At 39.4% G+C, this 15,864-nt stretch overlaps 2 protein-coding genes across 2 annotated transcripts; one reads left to right on the plus strand and one right to left on the minus strand.

Annotated features, from left to right (window-relative positions):
- Positions 1 to 117: 117 nt before the first annotated feature.
- clns1a (chloride channel, nucleotide-sensitive, 1A) lies at positions 118 to 7,475 on the plus strand. The gene is made up of 8 exons (XM_023402597.2): positions 118 to 600; positions 1,590 to 1,726; positions 2,468 to 2,611; positions 4,136 to 4,246; positions 4,437 to 4,442; positions 4,923 to 5,096; positions 5,757 to 5,823; positions 6,982 to 7,475. Coding segments are annotated over exons 1-8 (759 nt in total). The 5' UTR covers positions 118 to 481; the 3' UTR covers positions 6,983 to 7,475.
- Positions 7,476 to 8,524: 1,049 nt separating this feature from the next.
- Positions 8,525 to 15,067, minus strand: aqp11 (aquaporin 11). The gene is made up of 3 exons (XM_023402598.2): positions 13,968 to 15,067; positions 11,977 to 12,093; positions 8,525 to 9,390 (listed from the first exon to the last, which is right to left on the minus strand). The coding sequence occupies exons 1-3, from the start codon at positions 14,563 to 14,565 to the stop codon at positions 9,290 to 9,292; spliced, it is 816 nt and encodes a 271-aa protein (XP_023258366.1). The 5' UTR covers positions 14,566 to 15,067; the 3' UTR covers positions 8,525 to 9,289.
- Positions 15,068 to 15,864: the final 797 nt, after the last annotated feature.

Here is a 15,864-nt window from a genome sequence, read left to right on the forward strand (position 1 = left end):
TGTGTAGTCTTGACAACGTTCACTCTAAATAAGTGAAGGTAGTAGCGTACGAAGACAGTAAAGTACTTTCAAAATAAAATGACGGGAATAGGGATATTACGTGCGAACAAACGTAACGATGTCGTGGTCACGTGATTCTTTATCGAGTAGAAGCACCTAAGCATCTTGCCGCGATGTTTTGTCTTTGAAAGCTTGAACCTGATGAACAACGGTCAACTTCAACTACAGTGTGCTAACTCGTTTCTCCCCAGACTTCACACTGCCTGTGGTCACAGTCGGAACGGCTCGGCCTGGTTCGGTTAATCTCGGAGAAGAAGCACAGTTCCCGACTCGCAGTTTATCCGCCTCCATCTGAGAAATTATCCCGGGGTAAATAGCAGGTTTTGTGGCAGGAAATAGGTCACACAGCTTCGCGCAGACGCCAGAGTCTGGTTTCTCTCCTCTCCTGCCTCCTCATCCAGCCGGTCCGCAGACGTTAACGATGGTTTTACTGAAAAACCTACATCCACCCACCGAGGGCGTGCGGCATGAGCAAGCCGAGACCACGGCGGTGATGGACGGCCAGAGACTGGGCTGCGGCACGCTGTACGTCGCTGAAACGTAAGTGGTTGTTGTTCTGTTTAAGTCTCCGGTTTCAGGTTTAGGGAAGTTTTCCACCAGAGCTTTTTTCAATGTTTATTCAGACGACATGTTAATTTTTATTAACAACATACAGGTTAGAAAGTGTAATAACCTTAAAACACTCCATGATGCTGCCAAGCCACATGCTAAACACTTCCGGTGTCGTCTCTTTCAAAATAATAACCAAAAATTATTTTGGTTAGAACAATTTGTAGAGCTGCAACTATTAGTTGATTCATCGATTAGTTCATAAATAGAAAACTCATTGGCAATAAAGGAGGTTTGACCAGTCATTAAATCCAAGGGTTCACCTGTGAATGTTTAATGGGTGCGTTCATTGTTTGTGTGTTGTTAGCTGAAATACATTGTGTTTGTCGACACTAGTGACTTATATGAAGATCAGACCACATTTTATGACACCAGAAAACCAGGTCTTTCCAAAGGGTGCACTGACTTCTTCTCGTGACTGACTTAATAAAGTGAACAACTGAAAAGTCCAGTCTGGGCTCTGGGAAATAATGTCAGACATTTTCACTATTTTATGACATTCTGTAGTTAAAATCAATCATTGATAAGGCAAGAAAGTAATCCTTAGAAATAATTATTAGTTGAAGTCCTTAAGTCATGGCCTCTTAGCTTTATGTTTGTTTTTTTAAACGCAGTGCTAAAAGTGCTGTCCTTACTTATATACCTACCTCTAAAAATCTGTGGTTTCCACAGTCATTCAGATTGTTAATGCCTTGAAAAAGATTATTTAAAAATCTGAATAGTTAGCAATTGTGAAGGTCTTCTCTCCCCATGCTTCCTGCCACTGTCAAAAAATCCTTAAAAAGCGAAAATACCATTAAATGTATCTCAACAATATGTGTTTACATTCTCTATTTCAGGGCCCTTTGCAGCTCTCACTGGCTCTGCAGCTTAAACCTGAACCAAAACTGTCAGTTGTGTGTGTGTTTTCTCTTTCTCAGACGCCTGTCGTGGTTCGATGGTTCAGGGATGGGTTTCTCTCTGGAGTATCCCACCATCAGCCTGCACGCCATCTCCAGAGACATCAGCACTTACCCTCAGGAGCACCTGTATGTCATGGTCAACGGCAAACTCAGTGGTGAGGGGGAACTCTTAAGTATACACTTTCAATCAATTCGTTTTTACTTTAGATCCAGGAGTTTGGAAAAGTCACGTTTGGCATCTATGGTTTTTGGCCTGATGTTTGTCTGTCATTAAACTAGGGAGGGATTCTTTAGTGCCACTTCTACCACAACCTCCATCATGCACTATATCCGAAAAAGTGTTAAAGGTCTTAAATTAAAATTTTCAGAATTTCAAGCAATACAATGTCTGTTATTTTTAATCATGGAAGGGTTTAAATTGTGAGATGATGCAAAAAGGATGAAAAATCACATTGACCCTCATGGATTTAATGTTCATTTAAAATAATATAATTCCCCATTTTATTGTTGTGTATATGTGGCTGGGTCCTCTGCAGACCATCACCTGCTCCTTCAGTTTTCCCCAAAGGTAATGGATTGTACAAGTAAACAAAACATTTACTACTGATGCTGAGATAAAGACGTTCCCAGGGGTCTTCAGGGAAGAAGCTTAATCTCTTTTTTTTTTAAATTTGTGTGGATACTAGCAAGAATCTGGATGGTAGCATCGAAAAGGTGACATAAAGTTTGTTGTGCTGTCAAGTAGTGTTTTTATTAGTGGGTTGTCATTTTGCTTGTATCTTGGGAAAATCTGGAAGCTGTTACATGAACCATAGTGTTGCGTTTGGTAACTCTCTGTCAGTTTCTGCTGGTATGAGTTTCAAACTGGTATGTTTTTTTACTTTCATTCCTCCCAGATGAGAATGAGGCAGAAATGGCAGAGAAGGCAGCTGGTGACGAGGAAGACGACGACGACGGCGGCAGCAGCAGTGGAGGGGATGATGATGATGACGATGGAACGATCACAGAGATTCGATTTGTGCCCAGCGACAAAGCAGCATGTGAGTGACCACACTGATACATTGACTTCACAATATATCTCATCCATGCATTGTTCTGTTTTTGACTGCTGAGCCTTTTCATACTTCACTGTTTTAATGATAGAGTAGTCACAGCTCTACGGGTCAACCACATCAGTGATCAGTCGCATTTTAAAACACATTATCCATATCATCAAAACCACAGATTCTAAGGTAAAAACCAAGATGAAGGTTAAAGTCACTGTCGAAACAGTCAGTTGTAAATGTCCATAAAATTTTGAAGAGACCAGGATGTAGAGCTGATTTTTTTCTTTAGTCAATATAAAATATTTGTAGGTTTTCTCTTAATGGACAAAGATTATTCTGCTTCAAGGCGAGGCAAATGTATTTATATAGCACATTATCATACACAGCGGTCATTTAATGTGTTTAACAGAAATAAAAGAAGCATAAAGAACAGAAGTAAAAAGCACAATAAGAAATCGGCATAAAAATACAGATTATAAAAGAGGTAATATCTAGTGCAATAATAAAAGATTAAATGAAGACGGAGGAAAATATCTAAAATCTTTTTAAAGTCAGTTACAGTTAAGGCAGATTTGATTCTGGGGGAGCTGGGTCCAGCAGTGGGCAGCATAATGGCTGCAAGCCATTTCACCCTGTTTATTTTGAACTCCAGACTCCACTAAATGACCAGCTCCTGCAGATGTGAAGACAAAACTGAAAAACTTGGAAAATATGTTTTATTATATGTTGGGTTGTTTGTTTCCCTTGATATTTTACGTAACAGTTGTTAAAGTGTAAAGATATTCAACACAAAATGTCATAGGAAAATAACTGCAGCTGGATCAGCCCTTTAAATAACAGGAAAGCTGATGATATTCTATATTTTTTCTTTTTGTCAACAAATCCCATTAAAAGACCAGACCAGAAATAAATGTGTCCAACTAACAGGTGCTGTGTGTGTGTGTCCAGCAGCTGATACTTCTCCTGTATGCCACAGAGCTCCATTGTTGTCCAAAACTATTAAAATCACATCAGTGAGCTACAGTGTTGCACTGACATGTCCCCTCATTATATGGGTGCTGTAGTTTATTTGGCTTCGGTCGCTCACATGTCGTTCTGATGCCCCAATTACTCAGTAAAGCATCAAATGTGGACACAAAATGGGGGGGGGGGCAAATATATGTGGATGTTAACATAGGGCTGGGCAATTGATCAAATTTTATTTTCGATTACAATTTTGGCCTCCAACGATTTTAAAAACAAGATCGTCGAGAGAAAACGATTATTGTGCGGCGTTCTGTTTCACATCAAATTTCAGCCCCTCCACCAAAAGCCATCTGACATCATCTTTCCCTGCTGACATATCTAAAACTTATATTGTGTGTAACGGGAATAACTACATAGACACAACGATTTTTGTTTTGAAATCTTTGAGAAATCCTGCTGAATAATCGTGATCTCAGTATTGATCAAAATAATCGTTTCCACAGAGGAGCAGCACAGTGCAGCATCTCATTTTCATAAGTGTTTTACTTGCAGTGGAATCCATGTTCTCAGCGATGTGTGAGTGTCAGGCGCTGCACCCCGACCCAGAGGACGACGACTCTGACAACGACTTCGAAGGAGAGGAGTATGACGTGGAGGAGGCAGGTGAGGAAAAACAAATACACAAAAACATACACACACACACATATATATACACACACACACACACCAACACCCCAACACCCCAACAATACGATATAAAATGCTGAAGACTGAATTGAAAATGTTGACCTTTATTTATTTTCTCCTTTTGTCTGTTCATCTGTCTCCCCCTGGTTCTCTGGACTGGTTGCAGAGGCAGGTAAGACGTCAAGCATTCACCGCTGCACATTCACACGAATGAATTCTTCTACTGAAGCTTTTTACTTTGGGAGTATTGAACATTTTGTGTCTACTGAGTATCAAAACATCAATAAATGGACAGCTGGTACTGAAGGCCTTTCCAGATTCAGTGCCTCTAGTTTTATGGCGGTAAAATGGCAGAAACTGTGTTGTAACACTGTTACAATAATGTTACCTCCTATTTATGCTGGCAGTCACTCCCAGTCTGGGAGCAGCCACCCTGATGTGGGAGTGCTATGAATATTCTTGTCTCAGTTCGGCTTCAGTGCATTCACCACCTGACAGACTGACAGTTGTTATAGTATTGTATAGATACTTTATATGGGGTGAATATCATCCATACTTAATGCTAAATAGGGTTCAAGTGAAGCTTTACTTAATATTCAACATCAAGCACATGGCTGCCGTTACATCACCATCTCTCTCCTCCACCACCCAGAGCACGGCCATGCCGACATCCCGACCTTCTACACCTGTGACGAGGGACTGTCGGCGCTCACGCAGGAGGGCCAGGCCACGCTGGAGAGGCTGGAGGGGATGCTAGCCCAGAGTGTCGCTCAGCAGTACCACATGGCTGGGGTGCGAACTGAAGAGAGCAAACCCGAATTTGAAGGTTTGAAACACACATTCACACACACACTCAAGTTTTCTGTGAGTTCACTCAGACATGTGGAGCCTTTAATCTGAATGCAGCTTCTCCATGTTTAGTTTTGACTCTGGGAACAGTTAGCAGACCTGAGAGGTCAGGATGGTTCACCACAGAGCAGCAGATCCAAATCTTATCTAATACGATCTTATCTGTTCTGATTTTTAAAATGTGTTTGGGCCCTCAAAAAAACCAACAGTAGAATTTTTAATGTCAATGCAGCACAAACAGGAAGCAAGAGTGAAGGTCTGAGTACTGGAGTGGCCCTTAGTAGAGCGCATGCCTACGCAGAGGTCAAACAATCCTACACTTGTCTGTGAGATCCGGACTATTATCTGGACCTGCAATGATACATTGTTTATATATATTTCTATGAAGAAAATAATTTAAAAAAATGAAGACAGTTGAAGCTGTGTTGTGTTGTGTTGCACACATTTGCAAAGAAAAGTAAAACCACAACAGCTCATTTTACAGGAAGTTTCTTATGGGATGTTAAAATAACCGTGAAGACTGGCTTTTAAAATCTGTTTTAGAAGGTAACGTCACCTGTACTAAAATTTATGGATGATATTTTGAAGATTGTGGACTCATTTGTTAATTGGTCAGTGTGTTTGTTGTTGTTGACAGACGGTATGGAGGTGGATGCAGCAGCGATGGAGGCCGGTCAATTTGAGGATGCAGACGTCGAGCACTGGTAAGTCTCACTCAACCAGCACTTTTCAAATGTGACGATATCCAACAAAGATCATCAGTTTATCCATCGTCTTTACAACCACAATGCTGTTGGGAGTTGTCACGGTTACCCATAATGTCCACTGGCTGTGATGTTACATCTCTGTCATGGTGACAGGAGTGTTTTTTGTTAGACATATTTTGTGATTTACAAGTGGTTGCTTTATTAATTTTGGCCCCTGAGGTTTAGTCTTCGTGTTTTGATAAAAACGTCTTTTAGTTTCAGTCAGTTATATAGATTTTTGTTAGTTTTAGTCACATGTTTCTGTCACGTCGAGTTTCTCATTAGGACAGAACCCTAATAGTCGACCAAACATTGGACGAAGAGAAGAGTCACAGAAAGAAAATCAAACTCCACAGGAACTGGCGACACTGAGGCTACATCCTCACTAATGCATTTTCATTTCAAAACGAAATTTTTTAAATGAAATTGGTCCATATCAGAAATAATCTCTGTCAAGACTTACACACCTGAAAATACACATCACATGACCATTCACATACACTGGGCATGTACATGCCGGGGTAAACAGGAAGCAGATTGTCTTCTCTGCACTTGGATAAGTTGCAGAAAATACAATGAACTAGTAACAGCAAAGGCAGCTGTAGTGTTAAAATACTGAATTTAACTGAGCAACAGCTGCTAGCAAAGACAACAAGTAACATTTATAATTTGTTATCCATGTTGCTTTCACCACTAGTAGTTGAGGCTGATAAGACCCAGTCAGGGAGCGACCGTGGCTGTTTATATCATCCTGTAGAGAAATGTTTGAGTGTGGATGTTGCCTCAGTCACTCAGTTAGTCATGGACTCGTTTACGCAACTGGTCCCTGCAATTATTAGAAAGTAATGTTGCCTATCTGTTTTTCTGCTGTATGTCCCAAACATTCACATTTTCATAAAACATTTATAAAAAAAACAGCTTTCACAAAATCCTCCTGTGCCTGTCTGTGCATTGTTCATTGGACTGACACAAACAAAAACAAAATCACAGTCGGCATATCTTCACACTCTGTTCCATCTTTTCTTATTCACCAACAATAAAACTTCATTTGAAATAAGACTGTCTGTCTGTTGTGTGCAGCCTGGTTCCTTCACATGTTGTCTGATTCTTCTGTAGATGGATGTCATCTCAGCAGCCAATCGAAGCACTGGAACTGCATCATGGGATTGGAGAAGAAGACCGTGGGAATTCCTTAAGGCTATCAGCACTTGTACTTTCTTCTGTTCTCTCTGTCAAACAAACCTTTTCTCACGTGCTTAGTCATCTCAGTAGTCCTCTGTAGCTTCCTACATTGTCTTTATTTTGTGTCGCGTTGGAGCTCACATAATGTTGCATTGTTTTGCTGGCTTTCTGCTCATCCTCCACCTCTATTGATTTGTCCAGGTGTTATGAACAGTGTTTGCTGTGCTGCTCTTCTGTGATGCAACCAAGTCAGCTACAGGAGACTATTGAGATGCAGCCCGTAATGTCCAGATCCTGTTGTTGACTGTAAAAACAAAATAACACTTTTCTGTTTCTGTTTTGTACTTCAAGACTTTACTATGTGATCCTCCTGCTGAGGAGAGTTAATGTCTTTGTATCGATTTGTCAATAAATGCATAGTTTTTGTATGTTGAGTTTCTTGGCTTATTTGAACTGATTCATGGCTTTTTTAACTACCTCCTGTATTTAACAGAACTGTTTACTGAAGCTTTAAAAACCGCTCACACACAGGATCACAGCAGCCGCTTCGCTCGCCAAAATGTTGATGTTCCAACCTGTGAGTATTCAGTAGTCATTACTACTTTATTATTATCTTAAATAAATTACATGAGTGAGACCATACCCATCTTTGAACTTGGCCTCCAGTTTAAGCTCAACTATTCACCTGTAAAGCTTCATGACTATATGTCACAGCTGTGACTCCATCACTGTGACAAAGTCTGTCCACAGACTAACACTTGTGAGCCAAAGTCCTCACAACCACATCTGTGGTAGTTCCTGCTACCGTAGGACAATGATCACACACACACACACACACACACACACACACACAGAGACTCATCTTGGATGCAGCAGCAGAGTGACTCACAGGCCGAACAAGAACAAATGTAAAGTATGTATACATTTCTAAAAAGAAATGTGAAGTATTCGGTTAAATAATTTGTTTTGGTTGTCTGAAGGTGAAATGCTGAGTCGGCTTTTTAAAGAGAATTTCTTTTGATGAGGTTTACATTGAGTCTGTGGCGGCTGAAACAGACTTATACACTTTCTGTAAAGTGATTATTCTGAAATGTTCCCTTTTTAGAATTTGTGAATTACCATGTGATCATCTTTGCTGCTGTTGCTGTCTAGTGTAAATCCACAATCTTTTTTTATTAATCTGTCAATTATTTTTTACAGTTAATCACTTCATTGTTACTCTATGAAGTGAAAACTGTGAAAATACTAATCTAATTGATTTACATTTTAAGAATAACTTTTTTGTCCAGCCAGCAGATAAGATATTCCATTTCCAATTATATAAAATAAATACTCACATTTTGATATAAAATGAATATAAGTAATTAAATAAATTATCAAAATAGTTGACAATGAATTTTCTGTTGATTGGCTAATCAAGTAGTAATTTCTGCCCTACTGGGCACCATTTAGACACTAAAATAAACCAAACAATCAATGAGTTAGTTAATTAATTATTCAACAGTTTTAATCAGAGGATTTTACAGAGGATAAAAGGTACCAATTACATCTGTGAAAAACGAACTGACGTATGTACCTACACTGCACTGTGCTTCATGTTAAGTATAAAGATGAATTATATACAAAGCACTTTGTAACTTAGTTAAGTAAAGTGCTACTCAAAGTTTTATTATTATCATACATCAACTTTCCATGATTCATTTTCCAGTTAATTCATTAATGGATTAGTTTAAATAAAGGTTTATATTACACAAAAATATTACTTGGCTCAATATAGTACTGCAACTACAATACTTGTACGCAGGTTCTGAAATGACCAACATAACAGGAAATTAAATGTCAGTGTGTTTAAAGCAGCTGTGAGGATCCAGTCAGGACTGTAAAGAGTTGTTGATATTCCCGTGGTGATACTGGCTCTCAGGTGAGGATCAACCACCAACCACCTCTATCGTAAAAACTCATTTTGCAGCTGTTAAGTAAACACTTTATTTCTTTATCTATTTCTGACTGACCTGTTTAGAAAAAAACAAACACTAAAATTAGTGTCTTTATCTTCCTACATGTGCTCTTGAGGTGAAATCATCCAGTATTGAGTTAATCAATCAAAAAAAAAGCCTACTGGTTTAAGTAAAAAGTGCATATCAGTTTTGTTCTTTTTCAGACTTGCGGTGACTGAAACCAGCAGCAGGTTCACACTCAGTCCGTCCACATGTGCTCGGAGTGAAACGCCGCCCTGCGACGCTCAGGTCCTCTTCTTGGTCTCCAGGGGGAGGTGGAGAGACGGTGACTTCCCTGACAGCAGAGGGGCGAGTTTATCAAACAGCAGCACTGAGCTCATCATGCCTGCAACAGCAAGAACAGAAACGAGGAGGTGAAGGAGACGAACAAGTGAGCATCGTTTTAAGAAATTTGCTTTAAGAAACAAGCTTTCACAATTTGACGGAATTTGGCAGCAAATCATCAAGAACTTTGCAGCTTAAAAATATAACAATCAACCTTTTACACCTTTATAATTTTTCTTTATCATACAAAGGTGAGAGAATGCAAATAGGTGAAGATAGACATGGATTGAAAAACATTTTTTGTCGGTCAGCTGACAGATCTTTTGATAGAAGAAGATAGAAATGGAGTAGAAGAAATAAGAAAATACTCAAGTACTTCAACATTGTAATTAAGCACAGTACTTAAACAACCCTCCACGCACTCCGTGAATCCAGGTTTACCTCTGTGTTCATACTGATGTATTTATTATAACAAATGATGTATATGATATAACCTAGAGAGATATTTGATGAGCTTGTTCCAGCTGCCGTCAGAGTGAAAGTGTTTGTTTACATGAAACAAATGAATCAAGAGAATTTAACATTTAAGCAGCTTCTCAGATTTGTGACAACACTTTCGACACAGTTGACTGACTGACTGACTGACTGACTGACTGACTGACTGACTGCCAGAAAACAGACAGTGACACACACTGAAACACAAAACTGTCCACATATCTGAGGCTACTGCACACATGGGAATGTGGTTTCATTTTTTGTGTGTAAGTCGACACGTACAGGAAACTACAAACAAGACTGCGTTTGCTCAACCTTCGATTAACTTACATAAAGTTGATATACAGTGATATTACATCACATGTTTTATGGTGTTTAGTCTATAATTTAAAAAATGTAGGTTTTTAATTTGAAACTTAATTTAATTTTTTTGAAACTACACATGAGATGGAAACATGAGGAGACAGGCATTCTGGAGAGCAGTGAAAGATGAAGTGTTCCATGTGATTGGACAGGATTTACAGTTACCACCCTTTTCAGTGCAAAAACTAACCTTAATACACAACTAAATGGAATATTGTTAAATTTAGAAAGACAATCCCATAAGCCTGCAGAACACTGACATCATCACCTTTTATTAAGTTATCTTTTGGGACGTGTTTATGCCTTTATGTGCCAGCGACAGTGGAGGCAGACAGGAAATACAGAGAGAGGGAGAGAGAGAGAGAGAGAGAGAGAGACACAGAGAGAGAACTGGCTGGGAGTCGAAGTGGGGATCTACTGCTCAGGGCTTTGTGCACGTATATACCTCCTAACCATTCATCACTCACACCACACTGTATCATCACCTTTTAAATTGATAGGGCGAACTTATTTAACCTTTTATGTAATTAACCTTTATTTATTCAGGTGAATCCCATTGAGATAAAAAAAATACTGAATTTACAATACTATTAATTTAAATAACAAACAATAAAATCACAAAACTGTAATAAAAAATGCCAAGATTATAAAACACAGCCAACAGCCTCACCAGTTAGAACAACTGCATTCTGTCTTGGGAAGGTTTAAAATCTTGTTTCTAAAATGTGGATAACTTATAAAACTATCCATTTGAAAGTGCTGTGTAGCTTATTCCATGGGTCTGGGGCATCCAAAGCTAGCCTTCCCAAATTCAGAGTTAACCTTAAGTTACCTGGAGTGTTAGCCGATCATGTGACAGGTTTGGTGCGTACCAACTGATTTGACCAAGAGAGACGTGATATACGATGGTAATTTCCCAATAAGGGCTTTGTAAATGAAAAATTACCAAAGCATGTCACGTCCTTCTGATAGAGACCTTCTTGTACAGGGTGCAATGATGGGAACCATAAACATCAGCAGTAATAAAACAGAGGGCAGAATGGGTCACTGCATCCAGCGGTTTGGGGATAGAAGGAACTACATGTCTATAAATCAAATCGCCACATCTAAAACTGACAGGAAAACTGTGTCAGTGATCCTTTTTCTTGTTGTTTATATACATCTTGCAGTAATGGAGAAACACTATCATTTATTTCATCATGTTTGTGTCCACTGGATGAATCCAACATTCGAAATTCACTCTCCTTTTGTCCTTTTAGTTTTTGGTTTCTATCACTCTCTCCTGACGGAAACATCTGTCTCTTTAGCTGCTAAATGCTGCACTGTGTTCATATATATTTACATATAAAACATATTGTGAGTTTATACATTTCAATTAAACTATCTAACACAATATGAAGCAGTTAGAATTAACTGCACCTCGAACAACTGCAACAGAAAGTACTGCTTACATGTTCCAATCTCATAGTGTAACACTGACAGGGGCTATTCTGCTTAATGAGTACTTTTACTTTTGATACTTAATTAATTTTGCTTCTAATACTTCTGTACTTGAACTTCAGTAAAAGACACTGTGCAGGCTGTTGGTGAGAATATTTTGTAACTTACATTATTCCCCAGAGCAGGCCAGAAAAAAATATTTAACCTTTTTAAATGAAACTTTTTGGTGCCTTTGAGGGCCTTTCTTATTTAAGGAAAGTGAAATCAATGGCTTTTTTTTTTTTTTTTTTTTACAGACTTTTCAGGAGCTGCAGATCCCCTGATATTAGTGCACGTCACTGAGTCTTACCCAGCAGCGGGCCCAGCCAGTAGACCAGGCAGTACTCCAGGAAGGAGTTCCCACTGCAGGGGAACTGTGTGGAGAAGGCCAAGGCAGGGTTAAACACTGCTCCTGTCATACTGCCACCTGGACACACACACACACACACACACACACACACACACACACACACACACACACACTTGTATTAGTGAACTTAGAAGGACTAAAATTGTGACCTGCTCAGTGTTTGATGTTCACTGAGTTCATTCAACTGAAACATGTAATAAGACAAGTGACTACATACTAATTCTATACACATTTGCCTCAAGAAGTGTGTTCACACTGAAAAAGATAGAAAAATTAGTTACTCTCAGAGGAGTCAGTATGTGGAGTAAATTTACTTTTTACCAAAACAGAGATTTTAACATTAATTTCCTATATACTAAATTCCAAAAATGTATAAAGATTATTCTGTTATTATTCTCTAGTAAAGAAATGATGCGATATAGAGAAAATAGTTTGTTAACACTATTTGGATATTCCATCTACAGAGAGTTTACAGAGTATTTGTAACATTTCAAAAGGCTTTTAGTAGAGATTTAATGATTCACTGTTTAAAGATCAGAGATTAATGAAATGTTACAAATACTCTGTAAACTGTGTGTAGGCGACCTCGCCACATTATGTGTAACCAGTAGTTTTAATCAGATTCTCCTGAGGAACTGTTGCTGATATTTGCTGAGTTCACTTGACAGATTATCGACTACAGCTGAAAAAGCTGCAATAAGTCAAACCGTTGATAAGCTCAGGAAATCCTGCCACAGATGAGATCAGCTGCTCGTCAGATGAGTTCTGAGAAGAAAGATGTCTCTGTCTACAGACAGCGTGCCGCAGACTCTCCTCTATGAGACACAGGAAGCTTTAGAAACCAGTCTATATAATCTGAGTTTGTGATTGGCCGGTTATCTTCATCTTCACTTACATACTGTATGGCTGTTTCTAGTTCACATATTTTGTTTATTGTGAGTGTCAGATGGGTCATGTATAAGGCCAGCTTCATGTTTTCATTCTTTTGGGCATCAGTAACATTTAATCTTGCTGCAGCTATAGTAACCTAGGCTGTACACCTACACCACAAACAGACACACTGATGATCACACACTAAAGGCCCACTTATATTAGCCCACATGGAATAACACATCTCACATCCCATACAAACATGTAATATATGACATATGTCCCTATATCAAGAGTGCTGTTGCCATATATGTCACTTTTAAGAGGATATATTACTATCACATATATACATCCTCTGGATATGTGAAGATATACATTTACCCCTAGTAAAATTTGTATACCACATATATTAAAAAATATCTATGAGGAATTTTTTTATGGTGTAACATGTTGAGACCAAATATGTGAATGATATATATCTAATTTATATATACAAGTTTACTTAAACAACATACATATAAAAGTCTATATGCTCATATATGTTTTTTTATTATTATTATTAATTTCTCATTCATTTTAAACATGTCAATCTTGGTCTCAGACTTTTGGACTCTACAATATCAACATATATTGACAGGCTTGGTGATGGATATATATTTACTGTATGTAACATATGTCTTCAGTACAAGCATACATAGAGAAAAATACATATTTGTATGGGCTAGGCATATATGTCAATATAGGAAATAGTTAAAATTTCTAATAGTTTTCATATATAATTTTTACATATACAGTATGTTTTTAGTTCATATGCAAATATATTTCATATAAGGAAAAGCAGTATATTACATTTGTTCATGGGACTTTTTTTACTCAATTATGCTGCATGCAATTAAAGACCTGCTAAAGTGCAAATGAGCAAGATAGTGAATCTCAGTAGCCTGACCTCTGACCTCACATAATCACATCAGTATAATTAGATTAGATCATTTTCGTGCTGTGAAAACACAATTATCCACTTTATTCACATGACACTCAGAGAAACAACTTAGATGTCTTACCTGCATAAACCACCGTTGCGGTGACCGCAGCTACGGCGTGCACGCGGTATTTCTCCTCCACCGATCGCGTGTGCGTGATGGCAGTCTGTACCGCAAAGGCGCACGCGAGTTCCACGGCGGTGGCCTTGGGCAGCGGCGCGTGAATGGGGCTGACGCACCGGTAACCGAGCAGCTTATGCCGCACGTGCAGTCTGGACAACCCGACACCCCAGATCACCGGCACTGCGGTGCGCGAAGCGGCGGCCGCAGCGAACTGGCACGCGATCCGCCGCAGGGCGCACCCACTCGAGATCCTCGCTTGGTACGCGTGCTCGAGCGCGCCGGAGGGGTTGCAGATGGCCCCGCTGAAGGTGAGCCCGTGCACCACGGACGCCAGGTAAGTCAAAGTGAGCGCGAGTCGAGGGTCGATCCCGCCCACCTCGGACAGCAACCTGAGCTCGTGCGTGCAGCAGCACAACTGGAAGGTGGACACGAGCTCTACCGCGTAAACAGAGAGCCCGGTGCCCGCGAGGGTCCTGGTCAACAACCTGCGGGTCACGTCACTCAGCCCGACGATCCCCGCGAGCACCAACAGAGACACCGCCACGTCTACAGTCATGTCCTAGGTGGTCTGCGCTCTCAGTCGGAGACTGTCAGCGTCTGTGAGCGTCGAGCCGCTGATGCCTCCTCTGCGGCTTCTGGCCTCTCTCTCTCTCCCGGTGATGTCGGATGGAAGCCTCGGCTGTGCTCGGCTTCGGCTTCCAGGAGGATGCGGTGTCCAACCAGGAGAAAATGAGCTTCAGTCACAGTAGCTCACATGGTGCGGAAGTGGCTGAGCTTCGCAGTTTTCCTCCTCCTCTCACCTCTCTGCTCTGCTGGTATTGATGCTCCTCTGCCATCCTCTGCTCCTCTGTCGCTGTTAAAAATGTTCAAAAAAATATATGCGAGATACATGTCAACTACTAGGATGTATCTAAAAAGAGAAAAGAAGGTGAGAGAGAGAAAATACATCAGCTGTGGAGTAGTAAAAGTAGATGCAAATAAGCCTTTGGCAGCATTAGAAAAAAGAATAACCCAGTTATTATTTAACATTCAACCCTGTCCAACCCAAGTCCGGTCTGTCAGTGTGACAGTGTAAACTAATACTGAGGATACTGAGTAAACACCAATTTATATACATTCTGCAAACACATATGATTCCAGTGAAGTCTTATTATGTTGTCAGTAATACAGTAATCCAATTTCCACCTTCATCTTATGCCCCAGGTAGTGAAACCTAAAATCTGTGGTATTCTTCATAGTGAAAGTTTCAGTAATTACAGTGTGATGAGAAAAGGTTATGTGTGTTATAAACACATTATTACTGATCCTCTAATAACCACAGGTGCATGTGTTCGCTTGTTGAGTCAGTTATTTGTTCACGGCAGAGGATGTATTAAAAGGGGGAGAGGGCCCACTCGAACCAGATTTGTGTTTTACACCACTGTCTTTATGCCTTTATGTAACATTTATTTGGTGCAAATAAAACAGTGAATTTATTATAGGCAACATGTGTACCAAAACAGGAAGAGGATACCTGCACCCTGGCTGCTGGGGTCATCATCAACACTTCACTTCAAACCATCATCATTTTCTTCTTCTTTTCTTCTTCTTCATTAACTCTATTGGTTATCCATCTTTTGTGTCATAATAATAACAAAATATAATAATAATAATAATAATAATATTAGTAATAATAATAATAATAACAACATTAGGGCATTTGTTTATTATGGAAAATATACCAAAATATATTTTGAGGGGTTTATTATTATTGTTTTATTATTATTATTGTTATATCACAAGTCTCTGTATTCTGTCTGTTGCAGTTGTTTCACAATAAAGTATTTAACACTCTGTATTACGGACAATGAGACAT

This window comes from Seriola lalandi, unplaced genomic scaffold (genome assembly GCF_002814215.2).
Source record: "Seriola lalandi dorsalis isolate HSWRI2012SDOR001 ecotype SW California unplaced genomic scaffold, Sedor1 jcf7180002053950, whole genome shotgun sequence".
Lineage (NCBI taxonomy): Eukaryota > Metazoa > Chordata > Actinopteri > Carangiformes > Carangidae > Seriola > Seriola lalandi.

Coding starts and splice junctions, on each gene's coding strand:
- clns1a (XM_023402597.2), top strand. CDS start 482: ATGGTTTTACTGAAAAACCTACATCCACCCACCGAGGGCGTGCGGCAT. Junction 601..1,589: donor ACGCTGTACGTCGCTGAAAC/GTAAGTGGTTGT, acceptor TCTCTTTCTCAG/ACGCCTGTCGTGGTTCGATG. Junction 2,612..4,135: donor GCCCAGCGACAAAGCAGCAT/GTGAGTGACCAC, acceptor TTTTACTTGCAG/TGGAATCCATGTTCTCAGCG.
- aqp11 (XM_023402598.2), bottom strand. CDS start 14,565: ATGACTGTAGACGTGGCGGTGTCTCTGTTGGTGCTCGCGGGGATCGTC. Junction 12,094..13,967: donor CGCAACGGTGGTTTATGCAG/GTAAGACATCTA, acceptor GTGTGTGTCCAG/GTGGCAGTATGACAGGAGCA. Junction 9,391..11,976: donor CTGGCTGGGCCCGCTGCTGG/GTAAGACTCAGT, acceptor TTGCTGTTGCAG/GCATGATGAGCTCAGTGCTG.